We start from the raw sequence: 24,465 nt of genomic DNA on the forward strand, positions 1-24,465 counted from the left end.
GCAACAAAAATTTACAAAAAGAAAAAAAAAAAGAAAAAAGAAAAAAGAAAAGCTGAAGATCCATTTGGAGCTTATTTTGGGCTTTTGGCCCATTAAATTTGTGCGGCAAATACTTGTGCATTCGCTTCCTAATTTTATTTTCTTCCCTCTGTCTCTTCTTTTCTCTCCGCCGCCGAGAACCGTAAGCTTATCTCTCTCCTCATTCATCACCGTTCCGAACCCTAAAATCCTTCTTCTCTCACTCACTCACTACTCGGACAATTTCTCTTCTCTGCTCTGAAACTTCTTTGTCTTACAGTAAGGTTTGGCCACATGTCTTTTTTTTTTTTTTTTTTTTTTCTGATACTTGTTTGATTTTATTCTTAGCTATAACACTAATTTATGCTGCTCAGTTTATTCTATTTTTTTTAGGGTTGTTGATTGTGTTTCTGTAGAGTCTTGTAGGTTTGTTAGTCTCTAGTTCGTGTCGTAGTCCTGTGGAATCCATTGTTTTGTTACCCCCTTGAGCGCTGTTCCAATTAACTTTTGGCTTCTGTAAAGCGCATTGAAACCTGAAAAAGCTGAGTTATGTTTTTCAGGTTGTAATGCAGAAATCACGAGAAAGCGGTTTCTTGTTCTGTAATATGTGTTCGACGATGCTGGTTTTGAAATCAAGCAAGTATGCGGAGTGTCCACTATGCAAAACAGCGCGAAATGCTCAAGGTAATTTACATGAAACTCGTTTTGGATTGTTCTGTCGAATCAAACAGTTTTAAATAAATATTTCATTATGCTTTAAAACGTCATTGTTTTTTTTTTCAGAGATCATTGGCAAGGATATATCTTACGTAGTTTCTGATGAGGTATGGACATTGCTTTTGTTATTCTTGCAAGAACATTGCATCATATGCATTCTAAACCCGTTTCTTGAGTGTCTTTCTTCTCCGTTGGGAGTTTTACTTATTTGTGAACTGTTCCAGTGTGAACTCATGGACCTTTGGCTTTTTTTGTAGGATATCAGAAGAGAACTTGGAATATCTCTGTTTGGTGAAAAAACGCAGGAAGACACTGAGCTACCAAAGGTTTATAAATATGAATACAGTACCCAAAAAAAAAACAGATTACGGTTCTTTTTCTTCTCAATCTCTGACTTTTGATGATTCTGTTTGCAGATCAAAAAGGCCTGCGAGAAATGCCAGCACCCTGAGCTTGTATACACGACCAGACAGGTGAGTCTTAGCTTTTCAAGTTCTTGTCTTCTCTTTCAAGTCGAAGAATGTATTCATTCATCTTGAGTTTTCTTATTTTTTTTTCTTTTTTGGCAGACAAGATCAGCAGACGAAGGACAAACAACGTATTATACTTGCCCCAACTGTGGACATAGATTCACTGAAGGTTGAGATTATTACAGTATTCTGCATGAGATTCAACATATAATGCCAGTTTTGTATTCTTAGATTTATGTTACAGACTTAATGTTCTATGTCATGGTCAAAACCTTATGTACTATTGATTCTTACATTTATGGTACGAGCTCATTAGTCAATTTCATGAATCAAAAACCTTATGTATTGTTGTTTATACAGTTATTGAACTTTGATTTATTAGTGTACTACGTGTACGGATATAAATATTTTTAAAGTAAATATATTATAATAATTGATTGCTACTTATTTTTAATTTTAAATTAATTTATAATTTATATGCATTATTTATATTAATAATATTATGTTACTTTAATTATACATATGATTTTATATATGTTATATCTAATCGATTTTGTTGTTTTTCAGTCGATTTAGTTATCATTTGGGTAAATTGGATTGCATCTATGAATTCAATTGTAATATTTTTATTCCATATATTAAAATTTTGGTTAATTTCTTATTTGCATTTAGGTGGTTGTTGTCTTAGATATGTGAATATATTTTATGAAGATTATGTATAACTTAAGATATATTGTGTTTAGAATGAAATAAAAAAAATAAACTAAATTGTCTGATTCTAAATTACATAAATTGATGTAACGACGATAATATTCTGAAGTTTCATGCATATATATAAATTTTACAAAAGAACTAAATTGTAATAGTTGGTTAATATTCTATTTTTATTTTTAATATGCTTTTGAGTTGTACTATGATTTATATTTATAAAATAAATTACTATTCTTATAAAATTATATATTCTTATCGTAGTTAAATTTATGATTTTAGATATAAGTTGGATTAGTCGAATCATTCATGTTGTGAGTATATTGAGTTACATATATTCTTTCAAATTCAAAATGAAGTATAATTATCTTTTATTATAATTAAGTCAAATGTGCATGTATTTTCATAATATTTATCAAATTATAAGTTGATGTTTGTAAAAAAAATATTAGAAAATAAAACGATGATCAATAGGAAGTTACATGCGTAAGTAGCTGATACATTTTTGAAATCTCATGAGCACATATCAATATTTACTATAATTAAAATATTTTATAAATTTTAAATAACTTTATGCCTTTGATTTATTGAATGCAGACTAAAATTTATTTTAAATAATCTTAAAAATGAGAATTCAGATTTGCTTTGGTATTTTGATTATTGTTCTATTAAGTTACAAACATAAAAACATAAAATTTAAAAGCAAATTTAATATTAAGAAAAAAAAAACTTTAATAATGATAAAATATAATATATCTACCTCACTAAACTATTTTGTAACTATTTGATCAAACTATGTTTATTTTGAAAATTATTTTTAGTTTTTTAATATCTCTTAAAAATAAGCAGTAAAAAAATTGTGATTGTATTTAAAAATAATATTATATAAGTAAAATATAATTTATCGATATTTTTTTGCTGTAATTGAAAGATATTATAGTCAACTAAATATATGAAAAATAAATAAAACATTTGAATATTACTAATTATAAACTATTTTTAGACAATTAAACCTATATCAGCTTATGTTACTTAATTATTTTATGTAATCTTCTAAGAAAATATATAGATATATAAAAATATTTTTATTACTTTGAATTTTTTTTGTATTGTTTAAAATTATGTTTTAAAATAAATAATATTTTTTTTTCTAATATCAAGATTATCTGTGTAAATTGTTTTTAATGAAATCACATTATATATAAATTTGTTATAAAAATAATGAAAAAGTCTCTTTTTATTTATAATATAGAGGTTTCTTATATACGAGATTACACCGTCATAGATAAATGGAAAGTTTACAAATCATAATCTCTTGGTTATGAGGTATCCACAATCTGGTTCATAACACTTCCCCTTGGATGCCATAACCATTTAGAGCTTATAATGTGCTTTAATGTTGCCTCATTAAAACCTTACCAGGAAAACCCAATTGGGACAAAACCATGGTGAAGGAAAAAGAGTACGACACACATTACTCCCCCTGATTTGGACATTACTAAAGGTCCCTTGGACCTCTCCAATTTTCTGCAATCCGTGGGTGATGAAGATCTTGGGCAGAATATGCTTCGTCCTCGAACATGATAGTTGGTTCTTCTTTACCATCGGTCATGCCACATTCTGAACGAACATATTGAGTCACCGACCTCAAATACACACACACGAAATCTTGGATGATGTTGCTGTGATATGCGTGTACCACCATGTGTAAAACATAACATGTCTGAAAACAAATCAACAAAATCAAATAACCCTTCTTTGGGCTGGTTAGTATAAAATAAACCAAAATCAAAGACTTCTTCATCGTCCTTCTTATGGACCAATCATATCAGTGTCTAAAACAAGACTTCTGCATCGTCCATCTCAGGACTAAATGGACTTCTTTATCGTCCACCTTTGGACTGAATGGATCAGTGTCCAAAACAAGTGATCTCACGCCCATGTACTAGATAATGGGTGAGACTGGTCCATATTAAATCTCTTGAGTACACTTTTCTGTATATACTATTTGATGCACAAGTATTTCATTGTTAATGTACTCAAGCTGTAATACCAAACAAAACTTTGTTTTCCAAGATCTTTCATCTCAAACTCTTTCTTGAGATATTCAACTGTTTGGAAAATTGTATTCAGAGGTTCCTAGGATATTCAGATCATATACTTTGATGATTATCAATATTGTTCTCGAGAACTTGCTGTACTTTCAGCTCAATACCCTCTAGTACTTTCATTATCCAGTGGACCATATAAATATGCAGTCACTACATCAACTTGCTGCAAGTCTATTTTTCTCTCTTATATAGCCAACTTATGAGATATCTAAAAGTAGTTGCATCCACCACATGGGAGTATGTCTCCTCATAATCTATTACTGGTCTTTGTGGGAATCCTTGTGCAACATCAGCTTTATATCTCACGATTTCTATTCCTCACAAGACCCATTTATATCCACTGGTTTTAACATCATATGGCGTCTTAATCATATGGCCAAATACGCATTTCTTCCTTAAACTATTTAACCCCACGTTTCCATTCAATCCAATCTGTTCTACGAGTGCGCACTCTTATATTGACGTGGGTTCATGATCCTCGCTTATATTAATAAATTCAAGTGCTACCTTGTATGCAAATAAATCATCTTATGTCGACATTCCTTATTGGTTCCATTATGTTCCAGACATGATATAATCGATTGAGATTCATTATTATCAGGACCTTTAATACTTTGCAGCTTGGCGTCCCAAGCTACATTGTTTGGTACCTGTACCTTAGAGCCGGCCGGCCTTATCTCCATGTCAGGGATGGTTTCCTTAGTAACCTCGGATTTGGATTTTGATTATCATTCTCTGCACCTTTCTTTTGTTTCCGAGGATTCTTATCTTTTGGAACCTATTTGGTCTACCACGTTTCATACGTTGTCTAGACTTTGTAGCAACATGACTGTGTCTCTTCTTGGACATCAAATTCTTCGTTGGGGCTTTACAAGCTGGTTTATATATGACTTAGTCATTCTTTTTCGGGTCAGCAAATGTGTCTGGCATTTGATTAGCTAGCTTTGTAAATGTATAATCTTTGGACGTCTATTTCATATTCTTTAGTCTGAGGATCTTGCCAAGACATTGATGGTTGATTCCATTCTATTTCTTTTACCAGCTTTATTATTTTTCTCATCCAGGTCTTAAAATAATCTGTGTACCTGGCCTCAAATATAATCTCCCATAGTTGGCTCAAGGTACTTTATTATTGTGGGAGAATCATATCCAACATATATCCCTATCCTCCTTTTGGGGTCTCATCTTAGTTTTCTGTGGTGGAGCAATTAGTACATAGACAGCACATCCAAATGTCTTATGATGGGGTATGTCTGGCTCTTGACCCGTTAATAATTGTGATAGGGATATCTATGCTTACTAAATGGCCTGATGCGTATTAACTTAGGTGCATGTAAATTTCGTGTGGTCCAAGCTGTGAATGAGAGTTTTGACCTCATAAGTTATGGTCTATCAATCAGTTATTTGCGCTTTAAAAGATTTCGGCCAAGCCGTTCTTGGTATGGACATGTATCACAGAATTGTCCACACTTACCTCCATGGACATACCATAATCATTTAAACGTTTGGGACATGTATTCACCAGTATTATCTAGACATATAGTCTTTATTTATGAAAGGGGGCTCGTAGCCGTTTTACTGGTGATGGCCTAATGAGTTTCTCTTGTGTACATGCTACACACGTGAGATTCTTTGGGATAACTCTTCTTATCTTTTAATGTGTGCCTTTTGAATATCAATTTTCGCATCATGTTTGGACCAGGATGGCCAATCCGGTCGTGCCATAAAGTGTATATTTTCGCAGGCTTTTAGCCTCTATCATACTGATCTATGCATAGTCTAGGTCAGTAGAGAATGCATGTATAGTCTTTAGGACTTATTATGCTCTTGGGCGATTTTATACATATATCTGAAGGAACTCTTTGTTTCCTTCGCCCATTGTTTCAATATGGAAACCATTCATTCTTATATCTTTAAAATTCAATAGGGTGCTCTTGCTCTTAGAGCTGAGTGAATATAAGGCATCACAGATTTCTAGATGCATATCCTTAGGCAATAATATATTAGCCTAGCCATAGTCTTCTTTCAGACTGGCGATACCTGTTTTAGTACTTATATTGGCATTTTTCAGTGTACTCATATAGAAAAATCATTCATTCATTTAATCTAACCAAACAATGTAATAGAAATAAATTCAAGGAGATAAAAATCAGAGAAACCATACAAGCAAAACAATCACACAAGTTTGATGTCGAAATCAGATTATCAACTTGATTCTTTTAGGCAATCATAACTCAAATTGGGTTGATACCCACGGCCTCTGCCATAGTGATTCCCACAACCAAATGTGTTATAGTGGCCATGGCCACGTCCTTTCCACCCTCCACGGCCATAACCGTGTGGTCTATCATTCTGGACGTGGTTACCTTTTTTTTTTTCTTCTGTGGTCTTATTGTTATCAGGTAATGGAATTAATCCAGGAGGTCTCAATTCACTGTTTCTCATCAGTAATCTATTATTTTGCTCAGCTAGCAATAGTCTTATCCACAGACTTATAGTCCTAGATTCTGAGATTCCTCCAATCAAATAGGGCCTTTGGTAATAACACCATTCTTTGGTGATCATATCTCGATTTTTAACTTTGTCCAAAAGTCTAGAGGATTCTCTGTAGTCAGATACTGACCTTTGAGACTCTTAATAAGATGATGGCTAATAATTAATATTATCATGTATCAATCTTTCTCATTGGCATTATTGCCTTCTATGATACATTCACCAAGTCTTTTTGACTTTAGGATAATCTTTGTATCCAATGCCCACCGTAAATAATTATCTCCCGAGAGATTTAGGGCAGCAATATCCACGTTGATTTTCGACATCTCAAATCATATATCACTCAATATTTAGGTATATTTTTCATGCGGTCTTACTCTTAAAAACAATCAATTCGGATTTCAATCTTGTGAGGATAATGAGACTATCAATCTTAAAGACATTTAATCAATCAGTCAATTTCTAGCAAGTCTGAGCAATACTATTTCTATGTGCTCATAATATTATGGTTTATCAAGACTAGCAAAAACGGATTCAATTAATCATGCAATTAGGGTTTAACAATGAATGGATTTTAGCAAGACTAGTTAAAAGATTTATTAATCACTCAATCAGTTTCAAGGCTGATTTTAGCAATACTAGAATATAGATTTCAAGCATGAATTTCAGTGAACCAGTTTCAAGGCTGATTGTAGCAATACTAGAATATAGATTTCAAGCATGAATTTCAATGCTGATTGGTATTTAGCATAAACCATGTGTAAATAATTTATCTAGTATATCAAACCTCAAAAACATATAATCAGATCAATCAATTTAATCGAACTTAGCATACAATCTTAAACCTCAAGACATTAGATTTTATCATGAATCTATTAACCTGACATACGGATTCTCAATTCTCAATGACATCTAAATCAGATCAATATAACCTATCATACGGATTATTTAGGGTTTCTATTTAAAACAAATCAGATTACAAAACTATCAATCCTAGCAGATGATATTAAACCTCAAGAATCATGCAATCAGATTATTCGGATTTTAAACAAGTAAACCTCAATCAATCTATCAACCTATCGGATTATATAAGCAAAGTAAGCTAGCAACCTATCGGATTCAATCAATGTTTTAACAGGCTGGTCGGTTTAAACAATTTTAAATCAGATGAACAATTAACCAAGCAGAATGAGAAAATAAATCTATCAATTTAACCGTCAAACAATTCTAGCAACATATCATTAGATTCGATCAGATTTAAAACCTCAATGATCAAAACCGAAAACAGTTTTGATTTCAAAATATTCGATTAGAGTTTTAATATGTGATTTGATAATTATAGTATAATTAATTATGATACTTATATTATTTAGGGTTTATAGATATAGGGTTAGGGTTTATCGGATTTTAACTTGTAAAAACCGATTTGGGGTTTTAATCATGTAGGAACATGATTTAGGGTTTGGGGTATCTAACTTTTAGGGTTTTAATCATGTAGGAACATGATTTAGGATTTAGGCTTACGGTGGTAGAGGCTATCATGCTGATAACGTGTTATAAAAGTAATGAAAAAGTCTCTCTTTATTCATAACATAGAGGTTCCTTATATATGAGATTACACCGTCATAAATAAATGGAAAGATTACAAATGATAATCTCTTGGTTATGAGTTATCCACAATCTGGTTCATAACAAAATTTATATTTTTCATCTAAAAAAAATATATATAAAGAAAGCATTTTATTACTTCAAAATTATATTTTATGTTATTTAAAAATATTTTATTATTTTGTGAACTTTTCTTTTTTGTGAAATCATATTATATATACATATATTTTCGTTTTTCAATTTTTTTTTTTTAACTTTATAAAAAATTTCCTTTTTATTATATGTATAATTTTTTCGAATTTTTTTTAAAAGGAAACTAAAAAAAAATAGTATTGTAAATGTAAATTAATTCGCTAAGGGTATCCGTGTAATCAACCATCGTGAGAATTAACGTAAGAGCGACACATAGGAATTTTCAAATAATATTATAGAAATATTGGGAATAATCTTAAACAAAGGAAACAGTATAAAAGAAAATATATTCCGGTAAGGCTACACTTTGTGCCAACAAAGCCTTTTAAAAAGTTATTACGGCTTAGCAAATCACACAAAAGGAGAGAGCTCTATCACTTTAAAAATAAGATAGATACAAGCCCATAAAAGCCCATGGGCTTATTTTATTAGTAATACCATCAACGTTACGTAGCAGTATAGCACCACCACCTTTCACCGGAGCTGTAAAACTCGCCGGATATTATCGGTGGCTAAGTCAGTTTTGCCTGCAGCTTCTGCGTTGCAACGAAGCTTCGGTTTGATCGAAAACTTAGGCATGGGCAAACTGCTCGGTGGAGGAGATAGTAGCAAGATTGCTGGACCGGGATAACCATCAATTAATCCTTTAGGGAAATCACGCGGGTGGTTAGACCAGACCGGAACCGAGCCTGTTCGAATCAGTCTCGGTACAGAATCAACGTAGTCTAATTTCTTCTGCTGTGTTTCAGACGACGTTGCTCTTGTCTGGGAGCAAGGAAGAGTAGAGCTGTACACACGCGGGAGAGAACTGTTGACGCGTTGTAGAGGAAGAGTTGAGCTGTTGACACGTGGAAGAGGGAGAAGAGGAGGCTGCGAGTAGTTAGGCGGCGGCGGAGGATACGCAGGGGAAGATCCCCAAGACGGTGCCAAACATCCTCCGGATCTAGAAAGAGAACCACGAGAACTCCTCCTTCTAGGGTTCTTGAATGGCCTCATACCAGAAACCTGCTTACCCGGTGAACGTTGCACTGATATTGTTTCCATTGGTTTGAAAATTTTCTTTAATATAGTTTCAAGAAAAGAGGGTAGTTTATGAGATATTGAACAATAAAAACAAGGGGAAAACAAATATATTCGTTTTAATGGCGACGATCTACCAAATAATACGATCGAAAGCTCTATAAGTTTATAATTTTCCAATTGTTTAGAAAAGAAAGAGAAAACGAAGAGTTTTTAAAACATGTTAGTATTAAAGCTTCCACAAAGGATCGTTCGTTAAGATATAAACTCTCTCTAAAGAACCCTAACCTCGAGAGGACAGATGTTGCTTGTCACTGGCCCAGCTGTTTTCTTTTTATAGTTGAAACCACCAATAATAATGCGTATTTTTTTAATCTATTATTTTTTAGTATTTATTTGTTTTTACACAGAAATGTCGCAGCATATAGCTTCAAGTTTACATTCCAATTGCGCAATGCAGTACAAGTCCCGAGAACCCCTCTAGGACGGTCACCGCCGATTGTATCAAAGCCGTTGGATCATGAAATAAGTATTACAGTAGCCGTTTAGAGAATCTGAGCCGTCTAACACGGGATATGTTTTTAGGTAGATCTTGACCATACACGTCGGTATCATCGGTGGCTTTCTTCCTTGATGACTTCACGTGGAGGAAAAGTATGGGTCCCAGTCATCGATCACCGTCGATCTTGACTACGTGGCTTTGCACTGGCCATTCATCGTTGTGTTGAGGCTTTACCTGAATAGGAGTGGTCGGTTTTCATGCATCGTTTGCATGTGCCTCCCATAAAAAGAATACCAAGGAAGAAGATATTGAATAGTTGTTTTCTGTGGTGGACATTATAATATAGGCATCGAGGATATCACTACGATATCGTCTATTGCGTAAAGATCAACTTTAAAAATAATTAACGTAAATATAAAATGCGAATGATAGGGTATACTGCTACCATTTGAACGATTAAGCCTAGCTAGAAATCGAATAAACTATTTAGTAACACTACGTACAGCAATTAAAACATTTGTCATTTTCCTAATGTACCATCTTAGCGACTGAGCCAATCGGCACTGCGGAATCTTTAACGGGATGGGGTAGAGTTTTTTTCTGTATAGAAAATAGACAATTCACAGCTGACGGATAACATTACAAAACTAAATAGTATTATAGTTAGCATTTAAACAACTATAATTGTTTATTAGCTGAAAATGCGTCATTTGTATCCCGCTGCAGTACTAGTTAATAATGATTTGAATACGTTTATAAAGTATAATTGAAACCAAATAAAAATGATGTTACACAATCTTCAAAGAGTCATATGAATTTTTGCTTGTGAATATCAAGAATCAATATACTTTTGCATATACATAAAACCTAATGCTTTTAACTCAGACATTCAAATCTCGAAATACCAAAACAACATCATTCTGTACAGCTGATTTTTTTTGGGGTCAAATCTGTACAGCTGATTTATAACTGCAAATGGAAGCGTGGAAATCCGTATCATGTCGATGTGCTACAACCAATGTATGTTGTAAATCACATGCTATATATATACATAGCAGCTGTATATACATAGATATACGGAGTGTAGATGCTTGATTGTCATTATTCTATAGATACTTTGGATGATGACAGCTTTTCTTTTTTTACTTGTTTTGGGATGATCATGGTTAGGTGTGGTTACTCTTTTATTTTCATCCTTTCGTCTCACATTTAATATTTAATACAATACACCTTGTTTGGTAGAAATTTGGTTCGATTTGTTGACTTCCATTTTTCAACCAAAGAAATCAAAATCTAACACAAATTGCATGTACATAGTCTTTTTTTTTTTTTTTTTTTTCCATCAGGTTTATATTATTAAAAGCAAATGGGCCACGCCCAGATACAACAGAAACACCAAAGGCCCATACATAAACGGGCTACAACATACGGCCGAAGCCCCAAACAACTTAGACGCCCCCTCGGCCCAACCTTACAAAACCGGACGATCAAGGCCCATGAGAGAAACAAGGAAGCAGAGGAAGAGACACGTGGGATGATCTACACCATTCAGACCGGCATGCGTTTCTCCGCCTCAACTTGCCTTTCATCGACTCCAGAAGAAACCGGAAGAGATCGTCGGACCGCTCGTTTCGCCGGAGCTCAGATACCCGCAGAGCCTCCGTCGAAACCACCTATTTTCCTTGCTTTTACATCATGTCGGAGGTCTTTCTCAAACCATCGAGATCTCCCCCGACACAACCAAACTTCCAACCACTAGAGAAATCATCGTTCTACCCGCACTGTCAACACGCGGAAGAGATCAATCGAAACACGAGATCACCTCCGCCTTTGAACCGCTTAAAACCCTAGACGCGCGCATCGAGAACCACCTAATTGTTGACTTGACCGACTTCACCTCGGCGGAGAGCTTCATCATCAAAACGAGAACTCCTCCGCCCTGACCCAGAACCAGCTAGACAGTAACCACTTCTAGCTTCGCACTAAACGAACAATAGTAACCTTGACCCAAAAGCTTCGGGTTTCTCATCGGCAGCGCGGATCTATGAAAGCATCCGCACTCCGTCACCAAACCGGCGAAGGTAAATCTATGGAAGAATCCCTTCCCGGGAACTTGAACCGGCGTCGGCGGAGCTGAAGGAGCCTCCTCCCCCCGGAAAAAAACCGGCAACGACGGATCTGTGGTAGCCTCCATCTCCCGGAACCACAACTTGAACACGCAATCCGATCTTCTCACGCCACGGCCTCCACGCGAGCGCGTCGTCCCTCCAAGCGAGGAAACCACCTTGGATGATGGCTCCAATCCAGAGCTCCGACAAGGCACTCAGTGGAAGGCGACGGGGAAGAAGCAAAAAAGAAACCCTTTGACGGAAGGAGGAAGGTTCCGACGCCGGCACGGACGCTCACGCGCCGGCCGTACGCCGGATCCAATCTCCGATCTCCTTTCTCTCTCTTCTCTCTCTTGATTAAATGTTTCCAAGTTTGAGTGTTATCGTTTGCATGTACCATACTCCAACCTATACCGTTTTGATATATATAATTTATATACAAGATACAAATTACATATTTTTATAATCGAAGATCAAGACCCCGACCCACCGTAATTAATAAACTAGTCTCATGTTATCAAATAGCCCCTTTTGAAATGAGCTTAAACCTCAAGTTCGAATAAATTTGTTCCTCTACCCTATTCTTCACAATATTTTTTTTTTAAAATTCCCCCCACATATACTGATGTACATAGCTGCTAGTTAGGGTTTAATTATGTGGAGTTACCACGAGGGCGCATTGCTACTTTTGGAGTCCCTTACGTGGTCCACTATGATTATTATTTACTTTTTGCACCGACCATATCTAAGGCCACGTACTTCACTTTGTATGCTCCAATCCCCTATAGTTTTGTTTTAGAACTACTTGTCTTTTTTGGTGCATAAAAAAAGAACTACTTTTCTTTATGATAACTCGCATTAAAAATAATTTAATATAATGTAAATACCAATTCTAGTACATTTATATGGTATACTAGGCCGGACCGCGCTTCCCGCGGCGAGCGAGTGAATTCATTAAGTATTTAACATGATTTTTTTTTTAATTTCAAAATGCAATTATATATTTTGTATAGGACACTATGTGAAATTGCTTTATATAGAAATTCTGTCAATTGAATATCAAAATTATTGCAATAAGTAAACTGCATGATAGATGATTTGTCTTCTGCTTTTTATAAAATACATATCATAATTTTTCTCGTTATAAATCACTACAAAATCACAAGAATAATTGTTAATAAAACGAATCATATTTTGATCAGATAAAATAATTGAAGTAAAATATTTATTTTAAACCACAAAATACTACACTATGCCATTTTACTATTTACTTAATGTCTAAAATAATTTCGATGCAAAATTTATTTGAAAAATGCTTATAAATTGATCCATAATTGTTTATGTTCCATGATATATAATATTAATTATAAGATTAACATTTTTTTAATTATATTATTTTGGAAAAAAATAGTTACACTACTGTTATTGTCATTATTTCTAGATAATTATGTAGTTATGAAATTAAAACCTCAAAGAATCTTTGGATTAAAAATAACCGGTACCAAAATTGATATTAAGATAATTATTAAATTTTAACTGCAAATTTAACATTTTCATAGCATCTCCTTCGATCTTATTTTTTTTGACCTCTATGTGTAAGTTTAGATATTCACAGATGCGTTAACGCATCCATCCACCAAAAGAAAATATTAGAGTAGATAAGTCCAAAGCATCCTTCTTCACTGCTTCTTCTCCTTCACAAAACTTTGGGTTTAAGTGGTTATTTTTGTTTTGTTGTAATGTTTATTTCATAATTTAAATCTTATTTTAGGTGAAAATAAACAATTTATTAATAGCAAATTACATCCCATGTGAAACTTTTAAAGTTGTATAAGTGAGATAGAGATTTCATTTTATTTGTTTATAAGTAATAATTTTTAAAGATTTGTGTTACAAATAGTTTCAAAAGTTTCGTAAAGAGATGAAAGTATTCTCTTTATTGTGTTTTCTCTCTCTCCATCTCTGGTTTACTTCGTTTGAGCTTGTTTGAGTCATTTTTTCTGTTTCCAAGACTCCAAATCCATACCAATGTAACTTTTTAAAAATCTTAGGAAAGCATTAACTGGTTTTTGATAATTGGGTTGGTTAAAATTCAAATGGAGCCTTCAAAGGTATTCATGTTTCTTTGTTGCAATTTTTTATCTCATTGGATTGTTGTTCTTGGGTGTCCTCAAAGGTATAATAGTCACTTTCTCTCTTACATATTGTTTTGGTGTATTTGAATTAGATCAGTTAGTCAAATCTGCTGAGCAATTTTTAGATATTCTTAATCAATGAGCAATTTATTTTGTAGTTTTAAGAACTGAGTTGTTTTTACGAATCTTTATTTGATTCTTTCAGATCAAAATCATATGATATTAAAAAATGTTTAAATTTTAATAAATATTTAAATATGCATTATTTATTTTCATTAAAAATTGAAAGTAACATATTAACATTCACTATTTCTTTTAGTTATGTGTATTAAAAATCATTAAAAAGAGTTTTATGTTTGACCAAAAACATTATGAAGAGTTTTATGTAAATGTAATTGGTTTACATTTTTTATTGGAAGAGGTAAAGGAAGAGCAAGAGCGGAGACATCACATTTGCATGTGAAAATATGGTGTTACTTTGAATTGAAACCCAAGCGCCATATTTTTGTTATTTTATCCTATTTTTTAGGGTTTAGAGGTTTTACTAAAAGTTCATAAAATGCGACAAATTGAGTTTTTGTTTTTGTCACGAAGATTTTCTAATCATTTACGGACAATCTTCTGTCTTAATAAGAAGTAAGCATATTTACAGACAGTCTTAGGTATATAGATTAAATGAAAATACATTTATTAATTTGCTTTCTTTGATAAATACAGAACTGAAGAGGAACTATTTGTTCGCAAAAGAAGTAAATGTCTATCAATCGAAAGAATCAAGCTAGTAATGAGAAAACTACGTAGTTACTGTAAAATATTATGCAGTGTATTTGTTATCATAAGTTAACTATAAAAATTATTACTCATTCCGTTCGGATTTACTTGACGTTCTAAATAATTTTTTTGTCAATATATTCGAAGTTCTCAGAATTCTATGTAAAGAATGAAGAATGATAAAATATGACTTTTTCAACCTTTGTTATTAATGATCTTTAGTGAAATGATATAAAACTAATTTAGCATTGAACACTAACGGAAAGATTAAAATAGACATTAAATCAACTTCTTTAATCTTCTTTTATCAAAAAAAAAAAACTTCTTCAATCTACGTGCAGACATCACGAAATTTCGAACGGAAGAAAGTACTATTTTTATAAAAAAAATGTAAGATTTATTACTCGAACGTACTAATCCAGAAAACTTACAGTTATTTTTTAATTTCTTTGAATTGGATTTTGATCTAAACGTAATTAATTAACTCTATTCAATTAAGGTAAAAAAAAACATTATAGAACCCTCAAATTTTATAAAAAGGGGGAAAGTAAAGGATTTTTGTTTCGTTCTTACGCAAGTGCAAATAAATAACTGAGACATGGTGAATAATCAGCTAAATTAGCCAGTAATATTGCTCATTACACATCTATATATATAAATGAGTGTTTTAATATCGTACTGTTTGTTTCTTATTTGCTTGAAAATGTAAATTTAAATATCTGATCGGACGGTTGCATAACCATTTACTCTTTCTTTTTGTATTTTCGTCACTATCATCGTAAAATGCCAGAAGAGAAAGCAACTTCGTCGTGTCAAGCATATGTCACACATAAAATATTGTAGTTGGACACGTGTGTGTTCTGAAAATGAGGGTCATCTTTAGCTGGATTTAAAGTTTATGCATCTTATTTGGGCCTCAATGATAAGCCCGATTCGTTGTAACCAAATTGTCCTTTAGAGCCTTAATGACGACAAAAAAGAAGAAGCAACTTCATCTGTTACCTCTCTTTAGTTTTCTTCAGACGGAGTATCTAATCTCTCTTTTTCTGTGCTTTCTGAGACAATATAAAAATAGTATATGGATTCTCCGGCGGTGATGGTGGGCCGGAGTTTAACGATGGTGCTGGTAGATTTATCCGTGGTGGTCCGGAACTGTCACAAATTGCGGTAATAATAATCATCAGCCGACGTATTGGAATCAGATTCCCGAAATATCTGGAAACGGATTTTCGAGTGGGAATGGAATCGCCTATAAATGATTTTCATGCAACTCAGCGGCAACACTCGTTTCATATTCAAGCAAATAGTTTCATATTCAAGCAAATACCAACGCTTTTTTTCTAAGGTGTGTGAAAGCCTAGAACTTTTCATAATCTTCAGTCGCCAACGATCGGAAGATACAGATAGAAATCCTCAAATTGATTTAGAAGAAGAAAGTGATGAACTTCACATGATCGAACTCACTTATTTATAGGTGAAGATCCGTTTGGGATAGGAAGAGGTGTATTGAATGAGATGGCTTGAGATGAATGGGTCGGTGATGTTAATGACAAAATTAATTGCGTTAAGTGAATCTAATCGACAACGGAAACCGTTTGCCAGTGATGTATTCATTGTTTTTTGGATAGAAAGATTGACATGAAGGCGGCGATGTGATCTCACGGGAAAGAAAAAGTGTGACGTCGTTAACCTAAGTTAAGCCAGGCCCAATTTTAGAAAGCCCACATAAATAACACACACGTTTAAATGAAACGCAAAACTTTGGTTACCTGGACACGTGGCGGCTCCTCCTGCTTTGACTTTCTGACGTGGCAGAAGACGTGGAGGGCCTAGGAGAGAGTAAAACACTCTTTTATATATATAGATAGATTATGGAGTGAAGAAATTTCAGTTTGATTAATCACCCCATCAAAAACATTAAGTTTTAAAAGTATTTAGTCCTTTTCTTTTTGATAAACCCTATCGGCTGATCCGATCGGTCTTGGAGGAACGTACTTGGTGATATAGTGGAATGACTGGCTATCACACTAACTGACTCGAGTTTGGAATACTTTTCGACTAATACAAAGGGATGAACTAAGGGATGAACTGACCATCTGTTACAATCCACCATGTAAACTACGTGGGCCAAAGTCCAAGCCCATATTGACCAAATGATGATAAATTAGTTCTCAGAAGAAATCAAACCCGTGACTGATGTGAGTACACACTGAATCTTAAGAAATTGCCACTAGACTACCGGCACTTGGTTAGTATTTATTTTTTTACCTCTCAATGAAGAGAAGAACAAGGAAGATACGTATAAATAGGGTGTATTTTTTTGAATATCAAGTTCATTCATTCATTATATTTGATTTACCTGTGAATAATAAAAGTGTCGTTCTGTAATCTAACTTATATGAATGCCGTTCTGTAATCTAACTTATATGAATGCAGCCTATGACTAAGATCGTCCCTTATCTCAATAATCTATTTACAATAATATATATGGTGTATCGATGTGAGAATTTTGTCAGCAGCGATGCACGTAACAATTTCCTTTTAAATTTCGAACATTTTCATCAAATTTCCATGGACATAAAGTAAGTTACGTAACGTATTAACTTTAGTTTAAGTTGCTAACGTACGTATAACAAGAAAAAAAAGCTGAAGAGATATTTGTGACTAAATCACACATGCTATTTCGTACATCTCAAGTATTGTTCGTTACATCGAATACCAAAATAACATTTTCTATGATCCATTTAAGTTGAGATAATAATTGTTTAATGGGAAGGCTAGGCTTTCCCATTGATGGGCGGTGTACTCTTGTCTTCGAAGCATATATGTGTTAAGGATGATTACACATAGATATGTCCTAGGATTCACGAAAGAACATGTTTCCGGCTTTGAAATCCGAACTTTGATTTTCTCAGCAAATTTTGCTGTTTCTTCATATTAGAGGAGAGTCCTTAGCAATATAATAATATTTTTTTTTGAATAGTTAAGGACTCTAATTCTAATTGTATGTCCAATGATGTTATCCGTTATGGAGTCCTTAGTTTTTTTTTTTTAATTGAATCTTAGAAATTAAAAATTATGAAATTTGCAAAACATTTAAATTTAAAATTCATTTATTGAAAGATTAAATGTAAACATACAATAATTATTCATCTTCATCATTACCAAACTTGTTCCAAATATTTTCGATTAAATCATATTTCAATTGTTCACGTAAATGCCTATCAAGAACATGACTCCGTATGCGAAGCATATTACCGAGATTTGGAGGCATCTCGGGAGAATCGGATACATCCACATTTGAACTTCTGGTCGAGGTTCCTTCTTCAAACTCAGATGTATCATACTGAGTGTATCCATTGTGTACATTTTCTACTATCATATTGTGCAGTATGATACATGTTCGCATAACCATCCCTATTTGTCTCTTGTCCCAAAAAATAGCCGGGTTTTTCACTATTGCAAATCGAGTTTGCAATTGCAAATCGAGTTTGCAATACTCCAAAAGCACGCTCCACATCTTTTCGGGTTGATTCTTGAATTTTAGCAAATAACTCTGCTTTAAGACCTTGAGGGAGTGAGATAGATTGGATAAATATTGACTATTTTGGATATATACCGTCCGTGAGGTAGTACGCCATATCATACTGGTGTCCGTTGACCACGTATTGTACCCTTTGAGCTCGACCTTGTAAAATGTCATCAAAAACAGGTGACCGACCGAGGACGTTAATATCGTTTAAGGTACCCGGAGGACCAAAAAAAAGCTTGCCATATCCAAAGATCTTGTGAAGCGACAGCCTCCAAGACAATTGTCGGCTTTCCTGATCCACGTGTGTACTGTCCTTTCCAAGCGGTTGGGCAATTTTTCCACTCCCAATGCATACAGTCGATGCTTCCTATCATTTCAGGAAAGCCACGTATCTCTCCAATATCGAGTAGTCGTTTAAGATCCTCTGTTGTGGGTCTTCGTAGATACTCATCTCCAAATAATTGTATTACGCTTTCTGTGAAATTAGTTAAACACGAAAGTGTTGTGCTTTCACCAAGTCGGAGATATTCGTCAGTAGCGTCAGCGGCGCAGCCATAAGCAAGCATACAAATAGCTGCCGTACACTTTTGTAGTGGAGATAGACTTAACCTTCCGACTGCATCTCTTCTTTGCTGAAAGAATGTAACATTTTCGGAGAGGCGATTGACAATACGCAAGAATACTTCCTTGTTCATGCGGAAACGGTGTCTGAATAAATGAGCCGAAAATGTGGAATCTTCACTGAAGTAATCATTCCAAAGACGGTTGTGGCCCTCTTCGCGGTTTCGTTCGACATATGCATGTTTCCTCGGTTTAACTGTTCGATTTTTGACGATGTTGTTGAATGTATCTTCAATATATTCATCGACAGCCTCATCCAATACCGCATATAATCTTCAATCGACTTCATCTCCCATATTTGACTATCCTTTCTTCAAATCAAATCAAGAAAGTTTGTTAAAACCAAATTCATAATTGTACTTACACATTGGAAATGATTAGAATTTCAAGAAGTAGATTTTGTTTAGTAAAAAATAGCCATGGTTAAATACTAAACTCTTCACATATTTTCGCGTCTTCTTATATTGAAAAGTTTTATAGTATATCTTATATATCATTCATATGGGAAAACATTGTAGTCTTTATTGAAAATACACCATCGACGATCAGATATCTAGATGGATGGCAAAATCCATGTCTAAACTACATCATTAACTCTTATCATCTATGAGATCAGTGAGCATACCTAAAGCCGAGTCTACAAAGATGAAGGCAAGGGTTGATGAAACGCAGATGCTTGAAATTAAAATATCATCATAACAAGTTTTGAGTACAAGAAGAGCAATTGAAATAGCTCTTAGCCGAGTCTACAAACAGACTTATAAAGGCAAGAAATACAAAGCTAAAACAAACAAAGTACCTGTGACTAGGTTCACATGGAAATAGAAGAGAAAAAAAACAATCATCCCGTGAATACATAAGGAAGAGACAATAGCTTTTGTCTTCGTCAGGCACATGGTCTTGTTCTTCACCTGAAATAGAGAAAATGAGATGATTAAACAAAGTGAAAAGAACATCAAATGTGTACTAAAGTTAGAGCTAACAATCATCACATCATTTCGGAGATAAGTTTCATTTTCAGAGCTAATTCCATGTCATCTAGTGGCTCAGTCTTTGCAAGCAAACTCTCTAGCACATTTTGTCTAGAGATTTGTTTTTTGATCTCCAACAGTCCTTCTATCTTTCCCAATTCTTCTTCTTTTCCACTTTTCTTCTTCTTGCTACCAGCCTTAGCTGCCTTAACTCCTATGGGTCTTTCTTCTGGCTCTGCGACTGACCCTTGAGCATCAGAATCAACTGCTTTGCGCTTCTCCCTACCACTGTCCTTCTCGAGATAGGTGGAGCACCATTTCACATCATGCCTAAGCTCTCTCCACGCATGTTCCAAGTTGAACTTACTGCCCTGGTCATTGTAGAAGATATCCAAAGCAGCCTTCATCACATCGTTGTCATTTTGCCCGCTTCTCTGCTCCCTCAGTGCCATCTTGTAGCAGCCAGAAAACTTACACACCAAATCATTGATCCTAGCCCATCTTTGCTTGCATTGCCCAAGTTCTCTTGGGATTTTCCTAACCAGTAGAGGACTACAGTTGTAGTACTCTACAATCCTCTTCCAGAACTTACCAGCTTTTTGTTCATTACCGACTATTGGGTCTTTCCTGGTGTTGAGCCAAACACCAATGAGGATTATATCCTCCTTTGGTGACCATTTTCTCCTCTCTTTGACAGTAGACTCATCGGAACATTGGCTGCTAAAGCAAAGAGGTTCCGATGAGTCAAGCTCAACACACCCTTGGCTGGCTAAAAGGTTTACAAAGCAAGTGGAGTTTGCCATTTTGGAATTTGACTCTGTGTTTCTCTAGTAGAAACGGAGAAGATTAAATAAGGGATCCTTAATTCAACTCTATTGAATCCTTGTAGGAAACTGTCCTATCATAACAGGTAGAGAGTGAGTTAATGAAGCTTTCGTGTGAAAGAGAGAGTTAATGAAGCTTTAGTGCATTTATAACCTATCATTTCAAATTCGAAATCAAACTACAAAGTTAACCAGAAGCTTATTGTTTTCAAACTAGAATCTTACGTTTGAACTATATATTAATTGTTTTCAAACTACATATAAATTGTTTTCAAACTACTAACTTATGTTTGAATTCAAACTCCTACAAATTTCAAACAAGGAAGAGAAGAAGGGTAAGTTTATACACTAACTTCAGAGGACTCTTTCGAGTTCAGACTCACGCATAAGCAGCATTCTCACCTCGTCCTGCAGCATTCTCACCTGGTCCTGAACATACATCAAAAAGTTATCACTGAACTATAGTCCTACACACATATAACTAAAGTCCTAAAGACATATAATAGATCACTCATCACTCACCTTAAGTGCCTGGCACTCTCTCAGAAGCTTCGCCTGCTCGTGATACCGTTCTTTGAGCCTCTCAACTTCTTCATGAATAGCCGTAACCCATGGTTGCCTGAAATGCAGCCCGTCATTCTGCAAAAACAGATAAATCTTTGTCAGAATATGAACCATAAAAAGAACCAGATTAATAACAGTACATACCTTGAAGTCTTTGCAGATAAAGTATCTTTTCCCCGGAGGTAGTCGTATGTATCCTCTTCATCAACGCTTTCCTTCGTGATTGATCCACAGGGCACAGTTTGGGAATCCTCTGTTGCGCATTTGCAACAAAATCTACCATGTTGTAGTAGTCTTTCTGTGCTTTCTTATCTCGAAGTTCTTCCTTCATTTCAGAACCTGCAAAAAAAAATAAGTTATCAGATTCGTATATACCTATAAGGATAGCTAAACTCAAATGGTTTCGACTATCCCGAACCCTTAATCGATTTAGAAATCAATCCCGAACCCTAAAATGATTTATAACTCTATCCGGAACCGTAAATCAATTCAGAAGTCAATCCCAACTCGATTTGAAACCCTCAATCTATTAAAACCCCACAATATAACCCTAAAACAACAAATAACCGAATCGAGATGCAGAAAATATCAAACCCAGATGAAAACCGTAAATCAAAAAAAATTTCCAACTCGATTTGAAACCTTAAATCGATTTAAACCCCACCTTAGAACCCTAAAACTGACTAAATCAACATGCATCAACTCCAAATGCAAAAATATTTAGCTAAATAGCCCCGATTTACCTTCACCGTTTCACGATCGCCGAATCGCCTGTCGCCTTCGAGAGAGCTTTTTTTTTCGTGACGGAGAAAGAGAGTAAATGTTTTTTTCCACATGCGCAACACAACCCCCAGCCGGACCACTCCCGCCTCGCCACTTCCTTAAGGATTTGATCCTTAAACGCCTTAATTAAGGATCAATCATTCGGTTACAAATTTTTTTAATTATTATTTATATGTCATTTGCCTAAGTAATCGCGCTTTGGATTCATTACGAAACCGAGTTGCGGGTGCTCTTCCTTTATTTTGGGAAATAATTGCCTTACGCACTTACGCACTTACGCATAAGAATAGAACGATCACGTTTAGGTTTTGCAGATTCTTTTTCATTTAGGATTTTCTTCTGGAATGAATAAAATTATTATTATAGTATTAAAATTATATTTTTGATAAAAATTGAGTTAGAGTTAGTTGTAAAGAAAAGTGGGATGGTTAGTGTTTGGTACTGTTACAAAAAGGGTTAGTGTTTGGTATATATATAGTTGGTATGAAGGGGCAGGCAGATGTAGTAAGCTTAACTTCTCTACCAATGATGATTTGGTTGGCTAATATCTTCTCCGATTTCTCTTAATATTTGTTTTCTTTGTTTAGTTCCGCAATTCCTTCCTCTAATCTCCCTGACTCGTTTTTTTCTTATAGATTTTTAAAAAATGTAATCTCTATGTTTTTATTATAACTTCACCATATGTTTTTAGCACTTGTAAATGTAATATATTGTAATTAAAAAAGTGAGTGGTTAAAGGGGGAAATATTCTGAAATGTCATTGGATGATCTGTATTTATATTCAAAATTAATTTCGATTAAAATATAATTATACTCGAATGTTCATAGTGTTTTTATTCGAATGTTCATAGCTAAAAGCCAATAGACATCATTATCTAAACTATAATCCTTATTGCTGAAATACAACTGTTTTTTTGCTTAGCAAATAGGAGTATAGACTTTTTGATACAAGATGCTATTTTTTCTTTATAGAAAAAAAACTAACACATGATGCGCAATTGGATACTAATTATGATTCATGAAATGTAACAACGAAGTTAGCTACTGTCTGGTGTGATTATGATTACATGACGGGACATTTAGTAACTTTAGTTGGAGTTGGGCACGTCCCTTTGGACTCGCGTATGTTTCGTAATCCGAAATGGACTGAGGGAACATAAAAGAAAGCTGATGATTTGATAGTTAGGAATCGTGCCGTGACACTAGTTGACACGTTCTTGATCAGATTTGCCAAAATGTAATGATTATGGTTTGGATTTTATCATTCTTGCCTCTCTATCTCTTAATATACTATAAACTCTATCGTATGTTTGTATGGTTTTTAATTTGGCTATACAATAAACTCTCTCGTAGATAATTTGATGATTCAACGTTCGAAATAAAAGATACACACAAAAGACCTGCATTGCATATAGCAAGTAAACGAAAATTTAAAAGATGCTGAAAATTCTATAAATACAGCGTGTAGTAAATACTGTTAACTTATTTCAACACCGAGAACTGATCTAAATTTGATTTAATTCAATCCTAACACATTTCTAAAGAAAGTAGAAACACTAACCTTGATCAATGCTTGAATGCAATGCCACCAATTGATCTTCTCCTCTTTAACCTTTTCTTTGGTGATTTCCTTGATGGACAAGAAATCCCAAACCTTCCTTAATCTCTCATTTTGATAATCAGTATTGTTGTTTTGTGTTTTAGAGAGACTTTTTTTTTACTTACAAGTCAAACGATGTACGAGTCACTTTTATAATAATCAAAGAGATGTGTCTTAACCAACACAATTCTCGGACATAACACTTCGACGCAACACTTCATTATTTAAACCGCACAAGTGCTAAATAATGTATCATCATATATATTAAATATATGGTAATATATTCCATTATTATTACATTTTACATATACATATATATGACCATGAGATTAAGGACATTTATATACATAAGGTAAAGTATGAGGGTTATCAATACACCCGGATTTTAACTCATTAATCGAAACCAATCCATCACGGTATCACCTTTTATATTAGAGTCTAAAAACATTAATATGAACTTGAACTCTATATTAAACCAACAGATACATAGGTCACATAGAATATTAAATATTCTTACAAATATGTTCTGAAACAAACAAACAAACCGATTAACAATATAAACATTCGTGACATTTGTATTTTCCTGTTTTGATATTCACATTCAAAATTAGTGTAGATAGATCCACAATCAAAATTCAAACCCGTGACAATTAAAAAAAAGACAATAATAATAATCAAATATATAGCTTGTGATTGTTGGAACTCGTTTTTAACAAA

At 34.1% G+C, this 24,465-nt stretch overlaps 3 protein-coding genes across 4 annotated transcripts; 1 reads left to right on the top strand and 2 right to left on the bottom strand.

Annotated features, from left to right (window-relative positions):
• The first annotated feature begins 83 nt into the window (after positions 1 to 83).
• Positions 84 to 1,586, top strand: LOC106374391 (DNA-directed RNA polymerase I subunit RPA12). Of its 2 annotated transcripts, none has more exons than XM_013814432.3 (6): positions 84 to 297; positions 579 to 702; positions 802 to 842; positions 993 to 1,061; positions 1,152 to 1,208; positions 1,305 to 1,586. In XM_013814432.3, exons 2-6 carry the CDS (start codon positions 585 to 587, stop codon positions 1,377 to 1,379), a joined length of 360 nt encoding a protein of 119 aa, XP_013669886.1. In that variant the 5' UTR covers positions 84 to 297; positions 579 to 584; the 3' UTR covers positions 1,380 to 1,586. The 2 variants fall into 2 exon arrangements, with proteins under 2 accessions (XP_013669886.1, XP_013669887.1); XM_013814433.3 differs by having other exon boundaries at positions 110 to 302.
• A 6,945-nt stretch (positions 1,587 to 8,531) lies between these two features.
• LOC106375819 (extensin) lies at positions 8,532 to 10,851 on the bottom strand. Its single transcript, XM_013815820.3, has one exon. The coding sequence runs from the start codon at positions 9,359 to 9,361 to the stop codon at positions 8,792 to 8,794; it is 570 nt and encodes a 189-aa protein (XP_013671274.1). The 5' UTR covers positions 9,362 to 10,851; the 3' UTR covers positions 8,532 to 8,791.
• A 9,143-nt stretch (positions 10,852 to 19,994) lies between these two features.
• LOC106373077 (glutathione S-transferase T3-like) lies at positions 19,995 to 20,780 on the bottom strand. Its single transcript, XM_013813308.1, has one exon. It carries the CDS (start codon positions 20,778 to 20,780, stop codon positions 19,995 to 19,997), a length of 786 nt encoding a protein of 261 aa, XP_013668762.1.
• Positions 20,781 to 24,465: the final 3,685 nt, after the last annotated feature.

This window comes from Brassica napus, chromosome C5 (genome assembly GCF_020379485.1).
Source record: "Brassica napus cultivar Da-Ae chromosome C5, Da-Ae, whole genome shotgun sequence".
Taxonomy (NCBI): domain Eukaryota; kingdom Viridiplantae; phylum Streptophyta; class Magnoliopsida; order Brassicales; family Brassicaceae; genus Brassica; species Brassica napus.

What these genes read in the sequence shown, in the direction of transcription:
- LOC106374391 (XM_013814432.3), top strand. Translation starts at nt 585, where the DNA reads ATGCAGAAATCACGAGAAAGCGGTTTCTTGTTCTGTAATATGTGTTCG. An exon ending in AACAGCGCGAAATGCTCAAG is followed by an intron (nt 703 to 801) that starts GTAATTTACATG and finishes TTTTTTTTTCAG; the next exon opens with AGATCATTGGCAAGGATATA. An exon ending in CTTACGTAGTTTCTGATGAG is followed by an intron (nt 843 to 992) that starts GTATGGACATTG and finishes CTTTTTTTGTAG; the next exon opens with GATATCAGAAGAGAACTTGG.
- LOC106375819 (XM_013815820.3), bottom strand. Translation starts at nt 9,361, where the DNA reads ATGGAAACAATATCAGTGCAACGTTCACCGGGTAAGCAGGTTTCTGGT.
- LOC106373077 (XM_013813308.1), bottom strand. Translation starts at nt 20,780, where the DNA reads ATGGCAAACTCCACTTGCTTTGTAAACCTTTTAGCCAGCCAAGGGTGT.